Below are 19180 nucleotides of genomic sequence, written 5' to 3' on the forward strand. Positions count from 1 at the left end.
TTAACTGAATAGCCAGATCCAACCCATTTTCCATGAAATTAAGTACAATATTCAATATTTTAATATTAATGTAGAGTTCTATGCCAAATTTGATTACGTCATCACTACTCGTCCATCTCCGAAGGTTTCAACAAACCGCCGACAAGACGGGCTTTTTCTTTTTCTTGCCTGTTCTTCTCCAACAGCTCTTGCTCTCTGTCGTCGGCAAACAAGTAATCGGTTGGGTCTCCACCGAACTCCTTGATTTGCACCAGGAAGTCTCTAAGTGTTCCTCTGAACTTGTTTTGTTGGTTGTATGAGGAGAAAAGAGCCTGCAAGAAGTTGTTGACCTGCTCCTGGTTCAGTTGAGGGAAAACGCTTATAAGCATGTTGGCAATGTACTCCTTGAGGTAGAGGGAGTTGGGAGTACCTTCTGGAGCAGCATCCTTCTGATAAATTGGTTCTGTGATCTTGTTTTCCAACACCAGTTCAAGAAGCTTAGCCAGCAGTTGGGACTGCAGTCTGAAGCCCGCCTTGTGATCCGAGTCCGTCAGGACATAGAAGATATCGCTGAGAATAGGGAAATAGAAATTTTTGTAAAATCCAATAGCAAAAGCGTTAGATCCCAAATCCTCTATATTCTTCAACAGCTCGACACAGAGAGTCAGACCGGTATTTTCGACATCTCTGTTGTTGTGCTTGAAGGCCCACAATATAGCGTCAATAAAGGACTGGAAGGACTCAGGTGGGAATTGAACCAAGGCGTTGAAACCTTTGAGATCAATCTCACGAAGCAGCTTGTAAAATTCAACTCTGTGTTCAGGATACTCCGTGAAGTCCTTGTTGATCATATTCAAAGTGACCTCGAAAACGTTGGCGAGAATAAGAACAATCTCATCAGGAATGAGCTCTCCGACCTTTTCGACAAGCGTGGACAAACAGTTCAGAACCTCTGCATCTCTGGCATCTGGAACGTTGGTCTTGTAATCTTGCAAAACCGCAGACAGCAGGTTTGGAACCAGATCACGAACGATCTCCTCTGGATTGTCAGCTTTGGAGATGTATGTCTCGATCAGAATCAAAATCTCCTTTTTGATGGTTCTCCAACCTCTCACCTTTGGCGTTTTGGTGGCGATCAAACCGTCATTCGCAACGGCGTCAGAGATCAGCCCGCTGACGGCATTGTAAAGAGACAACATGTCAACATAGATAAGACCCAGTTGAGTGTAGAAACCAGGGCCCAATGGCGTGCAAACTGCAACATTTGTTTTGATGATATTAGCGATAATTTTCACAATATCTGAATTTGAAAGGAGCTGTGGATCATCACCAGCTTGTTGGACAACAGCCCTCCAGGCGACATTTGGTAGATGCATAAGATCGGAGAGCAACTTGTTTCTGATTTGTGTAGAGTTCTGAGCGGAAATTATGGTAGCACAAGCTTCGTAGAAAGTATGCACTTGCTGAGGCTGAAGATCAGATGTGGTTTCTTGAATGTTACGAATGATCTCGTCAATAAATGGCCCCGTCTCTCCCTGCTGTTGAACGACAAAGTGCCTCTTACACTTTTGGGTGATCTTGATAAACGTATCACAAGCCATATCCTGGACACCCTCGTGAGTTTCATGCATAAACTCAAAGAGCTTGTTGACAACAGTCTTCAGGAACTTCCAATGTGCTTTCAAGAATCTTGGGTACTGACCAACGATGTACATGATATTAGAAGCGACAACAGCTTTGTTATCTTTGCCTCTCTTCATTTCGGTCAGTGAAAGCAAATCCTTGATAACGGTGACCAGGAATCGCTTTTCGCGTTCTTCGTCCATTGACCCTGAAATAGATCCAATGGCCCAACACAAGGTATTGATGTTATGCCACGACCATTCTGAACCATCAATCTGACTTGCAAGCTTTGCAGACATGATTGCCTCGGTATCATTTATATCCAGATGTGTCAAGTACACTAGGACCTCCCTCATCGACTTGTACAGTTGAATCGTGTCACTTTCTTTGACGAACTCTCTCACGATTTCTCCCTCATCATTTTCCACAACCAAGACTTCTTCAGGTCTAACCATGTTCTCAATCATGACGACTCTCAACTTTGACAGAATGTCACTATAAATATTCTTTCTGAGATTGTAATTCCTGAGTATTTCTGGATTCAAAGCACCACCTCTAGTATTATACTGTAACTGCATCAAAGGTGATGCGTCTTGTAACGGGAGTGTTTGAATCTCTTGATAAAGGCCAGAGACAAGCTTAGACCAGTAATCAAGACAGGTTTTGAACAATTCTCTTTCCTCGATCCGCGAGAGTCCAACAAGGTATTGATGGGCAGCGAGCAACAACTCCCTAAGGTTGGTATTCTGTTCCAGTGGTTCTAAGTGATTCGAAAGAAACGTGACCAGATACATTGCCAAATCTTGCAAAAACTCCTGATCGGCGGAATTTGCGTACTTGTATGTGTTTTTAAGATCTATGTCGATAGGAATGATCTTGAGCAGATTTTCCGTTGTGAGAGCAAACATAGTCACGAATTTATCGTCGTATTGGTGAGCAATGAGCTGAGACACTTCGGTTAAGCATTTGAGAGTGATGGATCTGAACTCCTCGACGGGCAAGAACTTGGTAGAGAGCAAGTTGAGCAGATCGGTCTCGAAAATGTATCCCAGTGGAATCCATGGAATGTATCTGAGCAGAGACTTCAGCGTGGCTACTATCAACGAAGGTTTAGAGGCTTTGTCGAGGACTTCGAAGCACAATTTGAAAATTTCTGAAAACTCGTCGCACATTCTCGTTTTGAGAGACTTGGCTTTCGCCTGGGTCATTTGCTCAGCTGAGAAGTCAAAGATCTCCTCCGACAGCAATTTGAGGATCACCATGTTGTTCTCGCACACGTTGAATCCAGCACGGCTCGACTGCACGATCTCCGGAATGAAGTTGGGCCAGTTGGCAGGCCAGTCTTGCTTGATGATCTGGACCAGCGTCAAATCGCTCTTCTGAATCAGAGCTTTCTGGGAAACAAACTGCGCGTCGTCGTCGCACATCACAATGATCATGCTGGCAATAAAGTTACGGATCCCCAGACGTTGCTCCTCAGGAAGGGCTTTCCATTTGGTTTTGATCAAATTATCCAGTATCGATAACGCAATATATTTGGCCTGGGGATCAGACGAGTACTGAAGAATCTGATCTGCGCGAGTCCAAGCGTCCGGATGGTTCTGAAATTTGGTGAGAACTTCTTGTGCCTGTTTCTGTGTTTCACCCGATCCATTGTAGAACGCATCCACGACGGAATCAAGCAGCTTGATGTCCAATTCCTTACTGAAATCCAGAATCGTCTCCATTTTCACAGCAACTACCTTGTTGAAGTACGACCAACGTGAAGGGCAGGATTTATTTGAAATAGACTTTATTTGTTGTTGTTATTTACAAGGGCAAATTCTTATTCGTTGGAGTAACCTGGTGCACGGATGCCAAAAAAAAATTTAGTCCAAATATTCCATCTCCATCTCTCCAACTCTTATTCTCTCCGCTTCTATTATCTCGCCAATCTCTCTTTGACTTAGGTCCCGCAGCATATCAAGATCAAAAGCCAGCCGATTTGTCTGCTCGAGCCTGAGCTGCTCCTGAAGAGCCAATGCTGCTGCTTTGAGGTCATATCCATTTGGCGACACACTCGGACGCGTCTTGCCGACCTTGTTCTTGGTGTACATCTTTTTCCGCGCCACACATTCAAGAAGATACTGGATATCGTTTGTGGGGGATTTTGTGAAGGATCGGTAAAAATGGCCGTCGGGACTCAGCAGATTCCATATATACAGGAGATAATCTGCCGCAATGATCGGGTCCACGGTCGTATTGTCGACAGTCCGCAAAAGCGCATGTGTCAGCATAGCCTTGGAGTTTGCCACTGTGGGCATCAGCACTCCCGGGGTGTCGTAGACGTAGATCAACGGGTCTTCTGAGATTTTGATCATCTCAGACGTAACGCGCGTGGTTCCTCCCCCACGCTCGACTTTGGCCACGTCCTTTTTCTTTCCTTGATCAATGGCAAGTCTGCGGCGCAGTTTGTTCACCAAAGTCGACTTCCCCACATTCGGCATGCCTGCAACTATAACTTTCATTCCTAGAGGCGGCGGTGGGTACATCGAGTCGTACTTCTCAAATATCATTTTGGCAGCTTTGGCTGTGTGGTCGTATCTATTCTTGTCAAAGAAACTCCAACTTTCGTTTCTGACATTCCATTTCTTGATGATCTTTTGATTAATTAAGGATTGCTCGGCTTTCGTGTAGAGAACGATCTTTTGCTTTCCCTTGAATATTCGGTCGAGGAGAAAATTCGTGGTTGTTATCGGAGCACGCGAATCTCGCAGTTCGATCACGAGATCAATTTCGGGGGCCAGCCTCCTCATTCTTTTGAGTGCCGTTACCTGGTGGCCCTGAAAGTCTGTCAGGGGGACATTATAATCCGGAAATCGGACACGAGGCTTAAAATCAGGGATCTTCTCGATTTTCCTGCCCGAGACCTGCTCATAGAACTTCTGGACCTCTCTGACCGCCCTGGAAATGGCAGACATGTAATGTACAAAGTGTTTTGAAAAAAACCCAAAAAATATCAAAAAAATATCAAAAAAATATCAAAAAAAAATAATCATGCCTCTGATTGTGTTTGCAGGCTACCCTTCGTGCGGCAAGACTACATGGGCACTCAAGCTGAAAAATCAGCTGGAGGAAAAGATTGCTAGTCTGCAAAAAGGAGAACCGGGGGCAAATTATAAGGTGGTTCTGCACAACGACCAGAATCTAGGAATTCAGCGTGACGCATACACCGACTCCACCAAAGAGAAGGCTGCGCGGTCGGCCCAGATCTCTGCGGTTAAGAGAGACATCTCGAAGTCCACCATAGTTATTCTGGACTCAATGGCTTACATTAAAGGTTTCAGATACCAACTACACTGCGAAAGCAAAGCGTTGAGCACACCGCACTGTGTGATCCAGGTTATCACGCCCTTAGAGAAGTGTCTAGAGTGGAACAGAAATAGAGAAGCGAGAGACAGATGGGACGAGAAGGTGATGCAAGAGCTGGTGCTGCGGTACGAGGAGCCAGATGGACAGAACAAATGGGATTCTCCGCTGATCCCTATTGGCTATGACGACCCAGAGCTACCGTTTGACGACATATGGGCTGCAATCGTGCTGAGAAAAGGTCCTCGGCCTAACCAGTCCACGGTGACGAAACCAGCGATAGAAATCAATTTTCTTCAGGAACTAGACCGGGTGACTGCGCGGGTGGTCCAAGAAGTGATCCAGTACCAGGAGATGAACGGAATAGGGGGAGTAGTGCGGGTGAATGTTGAAGGCGGAGAGTGCGTGGTAGAGATGCCCACGCACGCAGTTTCGATAGCACAGCTGCAACGTTTCAGAAGAGCCTACGTGGGGCTAAACAGAATGAGAAACGTGGGAGTCGACAGAATCGGCGTGCTTTTTGGCGAGTACCTTACCAGAGCAATGAACCAGTGAGGCGGCTATCTCAGTCATTCTATTCGATTATCTTATATAGTTTCAGCTCCGAATAAAGTCGAACTTGGCGATCACGTCGTCTGTTACGTTTTTCTTCGAGTCTGGGTCCAACGAGAACACAGTGATGGCAGAAGCACAGCTCTTGACGACTTCAAACTCAGCAGGCAGAGAGCAGTCACCAGCAGAACACACGGCAAGCGCATTGTCATACAAATAAAGTTCCTCCACAAGATTGGTCTCCTCGTTGACTCGGGCACCGTAGACGGAAAAGCCCGGGCCTGTTTGTCTGGAGTGATAGAAAACTGGGTCCAAACAGTCAGAGCCAACGTCGGAACCGGCTTTTGCAAAATTGACGTTCAGTCCGGTGGAAAGAGGAAGCAGTCTTTGGTTGTCACCCTGCTTCTCAAACAATGAATTGAGTAGCTCGACAGACTTCCTGGAGTAGATGTTGGCAGACTGGTTTGGATCGTCGTTGAGGTTGTCCTTGAAGAATGAATTGTTGGAGTTTGCTCCGGAGAGTGCAATGGCAGAGTACCCGCGCTCAGTGGCGTAGTAGGCGGCGCCGATGGTTCCCGAAATAACAAAGTCTCTTTCTCCGAGGTTGTTTCCTTCGTTGGGACCGCCCACAACAACGTCGACGGTCATGTTGTTGAAATAGGTGGGAAGAATGTAGTCCAGGGCCACCGCCACGCAAGCTGCAGGGGTGCCGTTGTAGTACCACACGTTCAGATCGTCCTCCTCGTGGCCCCACGAAGGAGAGCCCGCTGGTGGATAGCCAAACTCAGCGTCCGTCTCGAGTGTGTTAGAGGCTGCAAGCTGGAACTTCCCACCGTTGCCGGACATCTGCACGGCAGGTGCCACCATGACGACATCATGACCAGCGGCCTTGAGGTCTCTGTAGAAAGCTCTGATATTAGTAGCAGCCCAACCGTCGTCGTTGGTCAGGAGAATGTTCTTTGCAGAGCTAGCAACCAGGGAGGTTGCGATGGCGAGTAGAGAAGTGAGTTTCATTGATAACTGTGCTCGAACAGTGCGTGGGGGGGGGGGGGGGGGGAATTTGTTGGTTATAAACCATTTGTTGCAACGCAATTACGGCGGGCATAGGGGGCGAAAACAAAGCGAGATATGTTTGCGGCGCTGCGGCGCCTCTGTTCTACCAGGAGGGAATGTGGATTAATTTGGTGTCGTTATGGGCAACAGCACCTGATTCGTTAAAGACTTCGACGCAATAGGAAGTTGCGCAACACATGGGCTCATCAAAAAGATTAATTAGACGCAGAAGGAGCTCTCTGTACCTCAATGACTGAGTGCATTCACACAAGTCAATTTTTTAAATCTCGGCGGCAGGGTAGCCTGTGGATCTTGCGAGTAGAACACAGCGTCAAATGCCCCAACCTTTAGCGCCCCGGCGCCTTTCGCTAGAGTGGCGGCCAATTGGCTTGGAAGACGAGGAAAAAAATGTTCTCCTCCGCGCGGCTACGACGCACGTGCCTGGGAGCTAATGCCATCACTTCCCAAACGAGCGCACTAGGAAAAAAAAATCCTGGTACCAAGGACTTCACCACGTTTATGCAATTTCGGGTAAACAGCTCGCAGCTCTGAGTCGGGGGCAAACCATCTTCTGCAGGGCCCGGAATCGCTTTATAAACTCTCGAGATCTCGTAATTGCCTCGGTCACAAATGCAATTCACTTCTCTCTTCGTCCTTGCAACATCCTTGGTTGCAGCTTCCGCTCAAAACATCCTTCTCACCAATGACGATGGATGGGCCGCTACCAACATCAGAGCCTTCTACAGAGATCTCAAAGCTTCCGGTCACAACGTTGTCATGGTGGCTCCTGCTAGACAGTACTCGGGCAACGGAGGCAGATTCATCACTCCGACAACCTCGACCCTCACTGCCGCAGCAGTCTTCGAGTATCCGCCAGCCGGATCGCCAGCGTGGGGTCACGAGGAGGACGACTCGAACGTGTGGTATTTCGACGGGTCGCCGGCCGCGTGCGTCGCGTTCGGCCTGGACTATGTGGTTCCTAAATACTTCAACAACATGACGGTCGACGTTGTTGTTGGCGGTCCCAACGAAGGAAACAACCTCGGAGAAAGAGACTACGTTATTTCGGGAACCATCGGCGCCACATACTATGCCACAGAAAGAGGCTATCCGGCGATTGCGTTCTCGGGAGCAAACTCCAACAATTCATTCTTCAAGGACAACCTCGACGAGGACCCGGACCACGCCCCTAACATTTACTCCAAGTACGCGATCCAGGTGCTCGAGGCTCTGGCCAAAGGCCACGGCGACGGGGACCGTCTGCTGCCAGAGTCGTACGCGCTGAACGTCAACTTCCCTGCCGCCGGCTCCGACATCAACGCCTCGTGCAGAGAGCTCACGTTCAGACACACGCGGTTCACCGGCTCTAAGAGTCTCGCGTACAAGGTGGAGTACGACCACACGGCAGAAAACATGAAGCAGACGACGCTGGCCACCTCCGCGGTGCAGAACTGTGCTGCCGGCGACTGCGAGCTGCCAGACGAGTTCACCATCATCAACAACGGCAATTGCGAGGCCACGATCTCCGTGTTCGCAATCGACCTCGACGCGGGCGAGCAGCTCACCGAGCAGACGCTGTCGTTGTTTGAGTCTGTGCTGGAAAAATAGAATATTTTAAATCAATAAAATAAATAATCAAGGCCATCGATTAGGTAATTTGCGTTATATTTTGTTTCATCACCGGACAATATATCAGCAATTTAATTTAGTGCCCCTGCCGGTTATCTGTCGCGTGGTTCCCTATGACTCCGCAGAAAGACACTACCGAACATCCTGGGCTCAGACACGTGCTCCAGTACAGCCCGCAACCGGGACGGACCCGCCCCGCCAGTATGACGGCCACGAAACCGTCCGTACAGCAAAAACGCCATAATTCCCAGAGCTACCTCAACCAGGGCATCTCCACCAAGCGCGGAGCGTATTCCACGGCTACCACGAAGCCCCAGTCGCGGGCAAAAGGCACCAAGACCCCGACCCCCACCGTCGTGACGGTTGACGTGCCGGGGTCTCCCAGAAGCAAGGCGATCGGCAAGCTGATCGAGCCGGACGTGAGTGTCGAGAACTCCAGCGAGCTGAACGAGGTTCCGGCCACGAAGGAGAGCAATGCACACTCGAACTCGCCGGAATCGTTGCCGGAGAAGGCTTTGCAGAACCGCAGACCTAGCACGGACACAGTGCTGTCGCAGCCGCCCGTGGCGTTGCAGCTGCAGCCGCACCGTGCCATCACGGAAGAGGAGCACATCCTGGCGGCCAACCTCCAGGAAACCTACAAGGCGATTCTGCGGCTCGAGGTGGAGACCCAGCAAGGCTGTGCCGAGGTGAACGAGCGCCTGATCGAGAATGACGCCAGCACCGAAATCACGCCGCAGCTGTGGCACGTGTACAAGAACATCGTCCAGCTTCTGGACCACTACTACGACTTCCTGCTGTACGCGCTTTCGCCCACGTCTGCGCGGGCCGGCAAGCCGCTGGTGACCAACTACCGGATTCTGCGCCGAATGTGGGTGTACGGCGTGGTTTTGTTTCTCGAGGTGCTCAAGAACGTGGCGGCGATTTTTGTCGACCACGAGGTGTGCGGGTGTTTCATCGTGTACGCCTTCAACATCATCAGCTGTCTCACAGACTCGCAGCTCGGCGTCGAAGGCTGGTGGGCCGAGAAACTCGGCGACCTGTCGCGGATGGCCATTGCGCTGTATCCGGCGCGCTACATGGACTGGAAGATCTCTTCTGTGTACTGGTACCAGCTGGCGATGCGCACGCAGTACGGCCACGGCAAAATATACTACCATATGTGCACCGTGGAGAACGACAACTTGGAAGCTCTTGTGGACATCGGCAAGAGCGTCACGTGCCGCGACCCGTTCGTGCCGACTTTGCAGTATCTGTGGCTGATTGTGGACAACGTGTGCGCGCAGCGCAGCATTCTGACGTCTGTGGAGATGGCCATGATCGATTTCGTGAAGATCCACAAGATTCTGCTGATGCCCAACTACAGCACGAACCTGGAGATGACCAACCTTGTTTCGCACTACTCCTCGCATTTTGGGCTTGACAGCTCTAGCATTGACTACTTCCAACTCAGAGGCGACCTGAGGTCGGCTCTTTCGACCGAAAAGCTTAATTTCTGGTTCCAGAAGGGAGCCAACTTTGCATTATGCAACATAAACCACCTGATCGGGTTTGGCGACTGCCGCAACCCGTTTGCCAAGCTATTCGAGCTTCCCGAGGCTCTCAAGCAGCGCAAGGACAAGAAAGACAAGCGCAGAAAGTCCAAGACGGACCAGACTGAGGACCTCGGCAAGACGCTCGACTCCGAGGCCATATACAACTCCACCGCCGACGAGCAGGACGAATCGTCCTGGTTCACGCTGCTGGACTTTGTCAACAAGGGCGTGATCGAGCTCAGCATGAAGATGCTGAAAAAGTACGTCATGGGCCCGCTTCCGTCGTCCACGCCGCACGTGATCGTATGGCTCTACTTCCTCGTTGCTGTTGGCAAGGCCACGCGCAAATATCCGGCCTCGCGGCCGCTGTTCACGTACTTTGTGGCCCGCTACATCCCCTGGATGCAGCTTGTTCCGTACCTGAACGACGTGGCTTTTCTGGTGGCCACGTCGGCTGCCGTGCGGAAAGAAATTCCTGACCATGCTGCAGACTTGCAGGAAGGCCGTTGGCAGAAGGTTTTGGACTATTTTTCAGAAAACGAAACGCTCTGGGAGGCGTGGAAGTGTTGGGGGTCTGTGTGGTTCGACCAGGTCGCTCTCAAGGGCGACTATCAGTCGGTCGCCGAGACCGGTGTCGTTGGCGACATTTTTGACATTCCAACGGCCGGCATTAGATACGACGCGCAGCAGGACGCGCGCCGCTTTTTGCGCGTGTACTCTCTCGCGTCGTTCATCGCGTCCAGTTTCCCAGAATTTGGCCTCGTTCTTGCCGGCTCTGTTTTCAAATACAGAGTGAACCCGGACGTGTCGCGGTACGAGCAGAGCAACACGAGCGTGGGCTGTTTCTGCCAGGACCCGCGCCTCAAGATTCTGGCGGAGCCGTTGAACGCCAAGATCTGCGTGCAACCGGGCGAGGAGGTTGTGGAGCTGCCGGTGTCGTCACTGCCGAGCTGGGACTTCAACTCGCCCGGGTTCATGTCGGAATATATCCAGAAACAGGACCTGGCCTCTGTTTCCGGCTCCACGTCGGAATACGGCTCTTTTATGGGCGCGGACGAGCTGGACGAAGACTACGAGGACTCCTCGGGCGAGGACGCTTCGGAAAGGCACACGGCTCCGTACGCGCCGGCGGCCGTCGCCGTGGCGGGCAACTTGGGCGAGAAGATGGACACGCAGGTGACAATGATCTCGCTGGACACCAATACGTGGCTCAAGCACTGCGGCAAGGTGTACAAGTGCGTTCGGTCGGAGCTGTTCCGTCTGGCGATCCCGCTGACGGTTTTCCAGGAACTGCGCTCGCTTAGACGATCAGCAGACAACTCCGTTGCCGACTCGGCCACCAGAGCAGTGATCATCGTGCGGCAGCTGTATGCAGACCAGCAGATCACTCCCATCAGGGCAGACGGCACAGTGGCCTCGTCGCTGAACGAGACGCTGGAATTCGAGCAGAACCAGAACTGGCGCAACCACACAGACGACATAATCATCAAGGCCGTCAAGCTGAGCGACGACAGCAGCAAGAGCGTTCTACAGGGCGAGGGCGCAGCAATCAACGGCGGCGCGCGACTACTGGACAGGCTCGAGGCGAGCGTGTTCCGCTACCACATCCTGGTGACCGACGACCGTAACATGGCGATCCGCAGCAAGGCGATCGGTCTGACCACGTTTTCCAGCGCCTGGCTGTTTGATCAGCTGAACAGGATAGCCGATGGCCGCTGCACAGATTAGGTAAGCTAAATTTAAAAATCAAATCAAACGCGAGCTGCATTTTTATCTCGTTTTCCAAATAGGGAATTGGCGATCTGCTTATCTCTCTTGTATTTTCGGAGCACTATAAATATTCGTGACTGTTGCCGTTGTGCTCAAAATACTCCCATGACCGTCACCATCCAATCCCCATATCCCACGCCCCAGAAAGAGCTCGGCCACGCCGTCAACTACTTGTCCGGCAACCACGACTACGACATTCCGCAGGAGACGCTTGACCTCGAGGTTGCTGCGTTGCGCGAGAGACTGGAGGCCAAGCCGACTTTCGACCCAAACCTCAAGTTTGACCCGGCCAAGCACTTTGTTTTCAAGCCAGAGTACTACAAAACAACGCAGCAGTTCACCCTCGGCGACCTGAACATCAACAAAACCAGAGTCAAGCCGGTCACCGACTTTGCGGCCGCGTTTCCGTTCCCACTGATCACCCAGGAGGCCGTGGACATGCTACTGTGGGAGGCTCTCCAGCCAGAAGTTCTGCGCGACTACGCCCGAGTCCCCAACTTGTCCAAGGGCGCCAACAGACTGGACTTCCACATCGGCGGGCACTGCTCCAAAAAGGCACCATTCTCCAACGCGCTGTTCACGTCGCCAGAGCTGTGCAAAATCCTCGAAGGCTTCACCAGAACAAAAGTTGAGCCCGTGTACAACGCCGAGTACGGCCATCTCAACGTGTCGCTGGCCAGCCTCAAGCCAGAGGACGCGGCACAATTCGAGGTCTCCAGAGAGGAGCAGCTGAAGACGTACGAGGCGCAAACCAAGGCGGGCGGCAACGAGGTGCCTTCGACGCTCGGGCTGCATTACGACTCGTCTGCGTTTGCGCTGGTCATCATGCTGGACTTTGGCGACTCGGCTATCGGCGGCGAAACGGGAATCATCACCGGCGACAACCAGATGGTGCGTGTGCCAGATCCCAAGGTGGGCTGGGCCACGCTGATCCAGGGCATGGTGCTGCGCCACGTCGCCACAAAGCCCGTCACCAACTCCAACAGAATCACCATTGTGGGCGGATTCTGCCTGGCCGGCCCAGAACACCTCGACAACAACCTGCTCACCAGCACCAAGCCGTCTGTGTTGCCGCGCGCGCTGTACAACGAATTCTACCGCGACTGGTGCGAGTTCCGTCTCAACAACCTTCAGAGACACATCGGGTACTACAAGGACCAGCTGATGAAGGAGTTCGACTCGGGCAAGACGTTTGACCAGCTCGCGTTTGCGAAAAAATGCCAGGAGATGGAACGGTACCTGAGAAAGTCCTGGGACGAGATGGAGGCCGTGTACAACCCGCCATATCCGCCAGCGCAGTTCAACACGCCGTACGAGGAGTTGCCCGATTACGAGGAGTAGTTTGTAATATGTATCGGCGAAGCTGCCGAATATATCTTTTTTTATGTACACACCGTAGACAGACAAAGAACACAGGCCGCGAGAAAGCAGCTTACACAGCGACGCCGGACGACGTGGCGAGCTGGTTGATGACCGGGTCGACCACGTTTCTGTTGAGGTCGGTGTTGGTCAGGGCCAGCTGCTCGTCAGTCCATAGGTTGTCTGCGCGTGGCACGGGCGAGCCGACACCGCACAAACCGCCCTCGCGCTCCCAGTCGGGGACGCGCTTGAGGCCGATCCTGGTCCAGACGTCGTCGACAGCCTCAATCAGCGCGTCGGAAATGTCCTTTGAGTGATGAGGCGACGGAGTGATTCTGAGCCGCTCCTCGCCGCGGGCAACGGTCGGGAAGTTGATGGCTTGAACGTAGATCTTGTGCTGGTCCAGCAGGATGTCGGACGCCTGTTTGGCCTGGCCGGCGTTGCCAACCAGCAGCGGAACGATGTGGGACGGGTTCGGGATGACCGGAATGCCCAGCTGCTCAAACTGCTTCTTGACGTATCTGACGTTCTTCTGCTGGTTGATTCTGTCCATCAAGTTCTGTCTCACGATTCTGATGGACGCGGTGGTGCCGGCCATCAGTGCCGGAGGCAAAGTGGTGGTGAAGATGAAGCCTGGAGCAAAAGACCTGATCCAGTCGATCATCTTGGCCGACGCAGCAATGTAGCCGCCAACGGTACCAAATGACTTGCCCAGCGTTCCGGTGATCATGTCGACGCGGTCCGAGACGGTCTTGAAGGCTGGCGACGCAATACCGGCCTCCAAATGCGCCTCGAAGTCCAGATGCTCAGCAACACCTGCTCCGTGCGGACCGTACATTCCAACGGCGTGGACCTCGTCCAAGAACGTCAGAGCACCGTACTTGTCGGCCAGGTCGCAGATCTTCTCAATCGGAGCGACAGAGCCGCACATCGAGTACACACTCTCGAACGCAATAAGCTTCGGGGTCGATTTCGGGTACTGCGCCAGCAGAGACTCCAATTGCTCCAGGTTGTTGTGCTGGAAAATGTGCTTGCGCGCCCTGGAGTTGCGGATGCCCACAATCATCGACGCGTGATTGAGCTCGTCCGAGAAAATCACAAGGTCCTTCATCTTCTGGCCCAGCAGCGACAGAACAGCGTCGTTGGCCACGAAGCACGACGAGAACACCAACGCGCCCTCCTTTTTGTGCAGGGCGGCCAGCTCGGCCTCCAGCGCAATCGCGTGCCGGTTATGGCCCGCAATGTTACGGGTTCCACCGGCTCCTGTGCCGTACTTGAGCATCGTCCTGTTCATGGTGTCCAGAACCTCCTGGTTCTTGCCCATCCCCAAATAGTCGTTCGAGCACCAAACAGTCACCTTGTCGTCTTCCTTGGCCAAGTGAGCCTTCGGGAACTCCCTAGCCAGCCGGTTGATGTTGTTGAAAAAGCGGTACGATTTGTCGCGCCGTTTCTCGTTGACTTGTTCCTCAAACACCGCCTCGTAGTCGAAATTGGTCTCGTTGGACGAGCCGTGCAAAAACACCGGCTTGGCGGCATCGGAGGCAACCGCCTTGGGCGACAGCGCGTCCGTGGCCTGCGCACCGACCGGCTTGGAAGGAGTGCTGTACGACCGTCTGGCCTCCAGAGCAGGACCCACAACGGGACAGCCCTGGGCCTTGGCGGCCAGCGATGACGATTGCGCCATCTGTCTGAGCGCAGACGCAGATTGGTGTTTCATGAACGGGCAGATAGCCTTGGACTTGCGAGCTAGAGACTCCATCGTAAAAGAGTAAACGGTTATTTTGTTCTTTTTTGGTTGACATTTTTTTTTTACTGGATCGTGCACTACTGGCTCGGATTAGGTAAGGCGGGCCCGTGATTGGTCCAATTGGGACTGGGCAAGCAGGGTTGGATGTGGGAGGAGCGAAAGAGCCGCAGCAGGTGCGGCGATTGCTTGGGCAGTTGATGGGCCATTCGGGGTTTGGTGGGACTGCATGATAGCTCGCCAGGGGCCGCTGCCTGGGGCTGTGATTACTGGCTCACCCCCACCAGCCACACCACGCAAACTCCGTCGCCGCCACCGCTATATTTTCCAGTCCCGCCCATGGCTGTGCCAACTCCATGTCTCTCATCGTCACCGGAACAGGTCCCGTCCTCGTTACAGAAACGCCGTCAGAGTATCTCTGGATGCCGCAAGGCAGCGAGAAGGCCCCTGTCCCGCCGCTACTCCAGGCCGCCAACGTCGTGGTTCTCGACTCCGTCAAGTCGGGCAACAGAGTCTCCACGAAAGACGTCTACAAACAGCTGTTGTTGCCGCTTCTGGACAGCTGGAACCTTTCGCACCGCTACATTGCTACCACATCGCCAGAAACTTCCCGCCAAGTCGCCGCCAGCATTGGTGCCGCGCCGACGCTGCTCATCCTAATTTCGGGCGACACCACCATCACGGAGCTCGTCAACTCCGTCGCCAGCACAGCCACGGTGACGCTGCTGACGGTGCCAATGGGCACGGGCAACGCGTTTGCGCACTCTGTCGGGCTGTCGACGCCGCTAGAGGCCGTCCAGGCGCTCACAGGGGGCACCGCGCACCCGCTGCGGCTGTACGAGGCCGTCTTTGAGCCCGGGTCGCAGCTGCTCGCGCAAGGGCACGCGCAGCCCGTGTTGAGTCTGCGGTTCCTTGTAGTTGGATCATGGGGGCTGCACGCGTGTCTGGTGGCCGACTCGGACTCGCCCGAGTTGCGTAAGCTGGGCAACGAGCGGTTCAAAGTTGCCGCGCAGCACATTCTCGAGAAAAATCCCGTGTTCCACGGCTCGTTTCGCACAGACGGGCTAGCGGTGGAGGACCACGCCGCACTCAGCTATTTCGTCGTGGCTGCCGTGCCGCGGTTTGAAGCAACATTCGAGATCTCGCCCGCTTCTGACCCGGCCGAAAACGCGCTCCACGTGGTGTACTTCCACCACCAGGCCCCGGCCGCCGTGATGGAGATCCTGGGCCAGGCATACGATGCGGGCAAGCACGTCCAGGACCCGCGCGTCGGCTACCTCAAGGCGCACACGGTAGAGCTGGAAATAGACGAGCAGGACGCCGACCTGCGCCGAATCTGCGTGGACGGCCTGATCGTCCAGGCAGCAGGATCCAAGGTGCTCTTCCGCCCCGTCGAGTCCACCAACCTGCAATACATCTCGCCAAATAGGAATTAATATTACACTAATTATCAGTTTTTGCGCGCTTTTCGTCGGCACGGTCGTCCTCGGCGGGCCGCTTGGCCTCGAGCGCCTTGACCTTCTCGCGCAACGACGCCAGCTGCTTTTTCAGAATATTCTCCTTGAACTCGGTCTCCTTGCGGATCGCCGCTGTTGTGTCCTTCTTCAGTTGCTCCTTCTCCTGCTCGAACCGCTTCAGCAACTCGTCCGTGGCACCCTGTTTCTGCGCAAACTCCTTCTCCAGCTCCTCCTTGCGCGCCTTCCACCGCTGCTCGATCACCTCGTTGATCTTGGCCTGCACGGGAGCACGGATCCGTTTCTTGTGGGCCTCCAGCTCTGCGTCGCATTCCGCCTTGATCTGCCGACGGATCGCCGCCTCATCCACGGGCTGGCTCTGCTTGATCTCGGCCTTTAACCGGCTGATCTCGGCCTCCAGCCGGTTCACTTGGATGTCGTAATCGACCTTGATGCGCGAGCTGGCCGCCACCGCGTCGCGCAACTTCTGCTCCAGCTCGGCCGTCGAGGAGTCCGGCTGCACCTGCTGCACCTGCTGTTCCAGCTCCCGAATTCTTGCCGCCAGCGCGTCCTTCTCTGTGTTCAGCTGCTGCCGCGCCACACGGCTCTTATTCAGCTTGTCTTGAGCCTCAGCTCGCAGCTTGTCGTACCGCTCCTGCAGCTGCCGCTCGTTCTTGCGCGCCGCCTCCAGCTCGCTCTGCAAACCGGCCACCTCTGCCATGCTGCCACTCTCCTCTCCCTTCTCTTCCACCCGCTTTTTCCAGTACTCCATCTGCGAAACCACCAGCTGCTGCTGCGACTCGCGGATCTCCAGCTCACTCTGTAGCTGCGCCACCTGCTGCTCCAGCGGACCGCACTTCTGCTCCGCAGCTGCCGCGCGCTGTTCTAGTTGCTCCAAACGGGCAGCTAGCCGCGAGTTCTCCTCGCGCAACTGTCGGTTGTTGTCCTTGAACAGCTCCAGCTCGTGGCTCGTGGCCTGCATTTCCGCCAGAACCTCGGCGTACTTCGTGCTCGACGCGCTCTCCTCTTGCACCCGCGCAAGCTCTGCTCGAGCCTCCGCCGCCTCGCTCTGCGCCAGAGAGGCAGCCTGCCGCAGCCGCTTCTCCTCCACGCGGGCGTACTCCAGCTGCTGGGCCAAAGAGTCCTTTTCTCTGTGCAAGTACGTGATCAGACTCTTCATGTCGCCGTCCTCGCCCACGTCACCAACGCTCACGCGGCTCTCCAGCTGGTTGATCAGCGTCCGGTTCTGCACGTCCAGCTCTGTCACGCGCGCCTCCTTTGCCCGCAGCTCTAACACCAGCTCCTGCTTCTCCTGCTCCAGCCGCTCCTCCGCGGCAGACACGTCTGCTCGCGCGCTCGCTAGCTGCGCCTCAAGGCCTTGGACGCGCTGTTTCAGCTCGTCAACCAGCCCCTGCGCCTTCTCGCGCTCGACAACAAGGTGCTGCCACTCGTCGCTCTTGCCCGCCACCTCCTGCTGCTTTTCGCGCAACACAGCCTGAACATTGCCCATCTCGTCACGCAACTTGGCGAACTGCGACTCGTACGCCTTCTTCACGCCGTCGAAGGAATCAATCGTCGCGCCCAGCTCCCCAACTTTGGCCTGCAACTCTCTGTTGGCAGCGTCCAGCTCCAGAACACGCTTCTCCAGCCCGTCCCGCTGCTCCAGCGCCTGCGCCAGCTCGCCCTGCAGCTTCTCGTAGTCCGCCGTCCGCGCCAGCTCGCGCTCCTCGGACGCCTGGCGGAACTTGTCGTACGTCTCGTTCAGCGCCGCCAGCTCCCGCTCCGCCGCATTTGCAACCTCCTTGTACTGCTCCGCGTTGGCATTCGCCAGCTCCAGATCCTCAAGCGTCTGCGTCAGCTCGCGCTTCAGTGCCACCACGTCCTCGGCCGTATCTCCAGACGCGTTGATCGCCGTCATTGCCGAGTTCCTGCGGTCCGAGATCTCCTGGTACTTTCTATTCACCGTGGCCAGTTGCTCGCTCAGTTGCTCCACGTTGCTGCTCTTGGACGCCAGACTCTCACGCAACGACGCCAGCTCGCCCGAAAGCGCGTCGATCCGTTTCTGGTACATCTGCGCGTCCGAGTTCTTCGAGTGCAGAATCCGTTTGATTTCTTCGTTAGTGCTCTCCAGCTTAGCGCGCGTGCTCTGCAGCTCTTTCTCCACCGCAGCCAGATTCTCGCCCAGACGGGCCGTCGCCGACTCGTACGACGCCGTGCGCTCGTTATCCAGCGCCTGCATCTTGGCGATCGTCGTCGTCAGCCGCGTCTTTTCGTCAACCAGCCCGTTAATGTCTGCGCGCAGCCGCGACTCCATGCTCTGCCACAGACTCTTTTCCGACATGAGCGCCTTCACGCGCGCCTCCAGCCCGCTCTGAGAGCTCTTGGACGCCAGTAGCTCCTCCGTCAATTGCTGGACACGGGTTTCCAGCCGTGTCAAGTTCTGCTGCATCAGTCCCGCGCTCTTCTTCAGCTCTGCCGCCTCAGACTTGGCCAGCTCGTGCAAATACGCGGCCGATCTGTTCTGCTCGGCAAGCAGCTCGCACGACGACCGCGCGCGCGACAGATCCAGCGACAACTGTAGCTTCTCGCCCGTCAGCTCGCGCACCTGCACGTTGAGATTCTCGATCGTCACGCCGTAGTCCTTTTTCAGCGACTCCATCTGTTTCTGCTGCTCCTCGGCCAACGTCTGCAACCGCCCCACGTCCGCCGCCGGACTTTTCTCTGTCTCACGGTCCTCGACCAGCTTCTGCAACATGTCTCTGCTGTTGCTCACGGCCTCCAGCCGCGTTTCCGTCTGCTGGAGCTGCTGCTGCAGTTTCTGGATCGCCTGGGTGGCTTTCTCAAGGGCTTCGTTCTCGGCCTCGTCTGCGTGGCTCTCGCCGCGCTCCAGCTCGTTGCCCAGCCGTCTAGAAACCGCCAACAGCTGTCTGTTCTTCTCCAGCAGCTCCGGAATGTTTCTGAACGTTGAGAGCCGTTCTGTGATCACGCCCGCCGTCTCTGTTTCCTCGGGACGCTCCACCAGGTCACCCAGCTGCTGCTTTTCGGCCCTGCTCAGCGGCTCCTCGCCAGAGTCTCGCAACGTTATCTGCGCCAGCAGCACCGCCACCTGCCGCTTCAAATCGGTGTTGTACTGC

At 54.7% G+C, this 19180-nt stretch overlaps 9 protein-coding genes across 9 annotated transcripts; 5 read left to right on the forward strand and 4 right to left on the reverse strand.

Moving 5' to 3' along the window:
- Window positions 1-78: 78 nt before the first annotated feature.
- OGAPODRAFT_17143 (uncharacterized protein) lies at window positions 79-3358 on the reverse strand. Its single transcript, XM_018354917.1, has one exon. The coding sequence runs from the start codon at window positions 3327-3329 to the stop codon at window positions 105-107; it is 3225 nt and encodes a 1074-aa protein (XP_018209234.1). The 5' UTR covers window positions 3330-3358; the 3' UTR covers window positions 79-104.
- Window positions 3359-3470: 112 nt separating this feature from the next.
- On the reverse strand, window positions 3471-4562 carry OGAPODRAFT_95334 (uncharacterized protein; the record flags this gene model as incomplete). The annotated part of the gene is made up of 1 exon (XM_018357728.1): window positions 3471-4562. The coding sequence occupies one exon, from the start codon at window positions 4560-4562 to the stop codon at window positions 3471-3473; it is 1092 nt and encodes a 363-aa protein (XP_018209235.1).
- Window positions 4563-4638: 76 nt separating this feature from the next.
- Window positions 4639-6516, forward strand: OGAPODRAFT_90067 (uncharacterized protein; the record flags this gene model as incomplete). The annotated part of the gene is made up of 1 exon (XM_018356955.1): window positions 4639-6516. One exon carries the CDS (start codon window positions 4639-4641, stop codon window positions 5503-5505), a length of 867 nt encoding a protein of 288 aa, XP_018209236.1. The 3' UTR covers window positions 5506-6516.
- OGAPODRAFT_17144 (uncharacterized protein) lies at window positions 4760-6516 on the reverse strand (the record flags this gene model as incomplete). Its single annotated transcript, XM_018354918.1, has 1 exon — window positions 4760-6516. The coding sequence occupies one exon, from the start codon at window positions 6514-6516 to the stop codon at window positions 5548-5550; it is 969 nt and encodes a 322-aa protein (XP_018209237.1). The 3' UTR covers window positions 4760-5547.
- Window positions 6517-6667: 151 nt separating this feature from the next.
- On the forward strand, window positions 6668-8192 carry OGAPODRAFT_17145 (uncharacterized protein). The gene has a single exon (XM_018354919.1). The coding sequence runs from the start codon at window positions 7186-7188 to the stop codon at window positions 8161-8163; it is 978 nt and encodes a 325-aa protein (XP_018209238.1). The 5' UTR covers window positions 6668-7185; the 3' UTR covers window positions 8164-8192.
- Window positions 8193-8298: 106 nt separating this feature from the next.
- Window positions 8299-11484, forward strand: OGAPODRAFT_17146 (uncharacterized protein). The gene has a single exon (XM_018354920.1). It carries the CDS (start codon window positions 8388-8390, stop codon window positions 11445-11447), a length of 3060 nt encoding a protein of 1019 aa, XP_018209239.1. The 5' UTR covers window positions 8299-8387; the 3' UTR covers window positions 11448-11484.
- Window positions 11485-11594: 110 nt separating this feature from the next.
- OGAPODRAFT_95339 (uncharacterized protein) lies at window positions 11595-12830 on the forward strand (the record flags this gene model as incomplete). The annotated part of the gene is made up of 1 exon (XM_018357729.1): window positions 11595-12830. The coding sequence occupies one exon, from the start codon at window positions 11595-11597 to the stop codon at window positions 12828-12830; it is 1236 nt and encodes a 411-aa protein (XP_018209240.1).
- A 9-nt stretch (window positions 12831-12839) lies between these two features.
- OGAPODRAFT_17147 (uncharacterized protein) lies at window positions 12840-14624 on the reverse strand. The gene has a single exon (XM_018354921.1). It carries the CDS (start codon window positions 14605-14607, stop codon window positions 12922-12924), a length of 1686 nt encoding a protein of 561 aa, XP_018209241.1. The 5' UTR covers window positions 14608-14624; the 3' UTR covers window positions 12840-12921.
- Window positions 14625-14948: 324 nt separating this feature from the next.
- Window positions 14949-15945, forward strand: OGAPODRAFT_95341 (uncharacterized protein; the record flags this gene model as incomplete). The annotated part of the gene is made up of 2 exons (XM_018357730.1): window positions 14949-15860; window positions 15901-15945. The coding sequence occupies 2 exons, from the start codon at window positions 14949-14951 to the stop codon at window positions 15943-15945; spliced, it is 957 nt and encodes a 318-aa protein (XP_018209242.1).
- Between the last annotated feature and the right edge of the window lie 3235 nt (window positions 15946-19180).

This window comes from Ogataea polymorpha (assembly GCF_001664045.1).
Source record: "Ogataea polymorpha strain NCYC 495 leu1.1 chromosome Unknown OGAPOscaffold_6, whole genome shotgun sequence".
Classification (NCBI taxonomy): Eukaryota; Fungi; Ascomycota; class Pichiomycetes; order Pichiales; family Pichiaceae; genus Ogataea; species Ogataea polymorpha.

Coding starts and splice junctions, on each gene's coding strand:
- OGAPODRAFT_17143 (XM_018354917.1), bottom strand. CDS start 3,329: ATGGAGACGATTCTGGATTTCAGTAAGGAATTGGACATCAAGCTGCTT.
- OGAPODRAFT_17145 (XM_018354919.1), top strand. CDS start 7,186: ATGCAATTCACTTCTCTCTTCGTCCTTGCAACATCCTTGGTTGCAGCT.
- OGAPODRAFT_17146 (XM_018354920.1), top strand. CDS start 8,388: ATGACGGCCACGAAACCGTCCGTACAGCAAAAACGCCATAATTCCCAG.
- OGAPODRAFT_17147 (XM_018354921.1), bottom strand. CDS start 14,607: ATGGAGTCTCTAGCTCGCAAGTCCAAGGCTATCTGCCCGTTCATGAAA.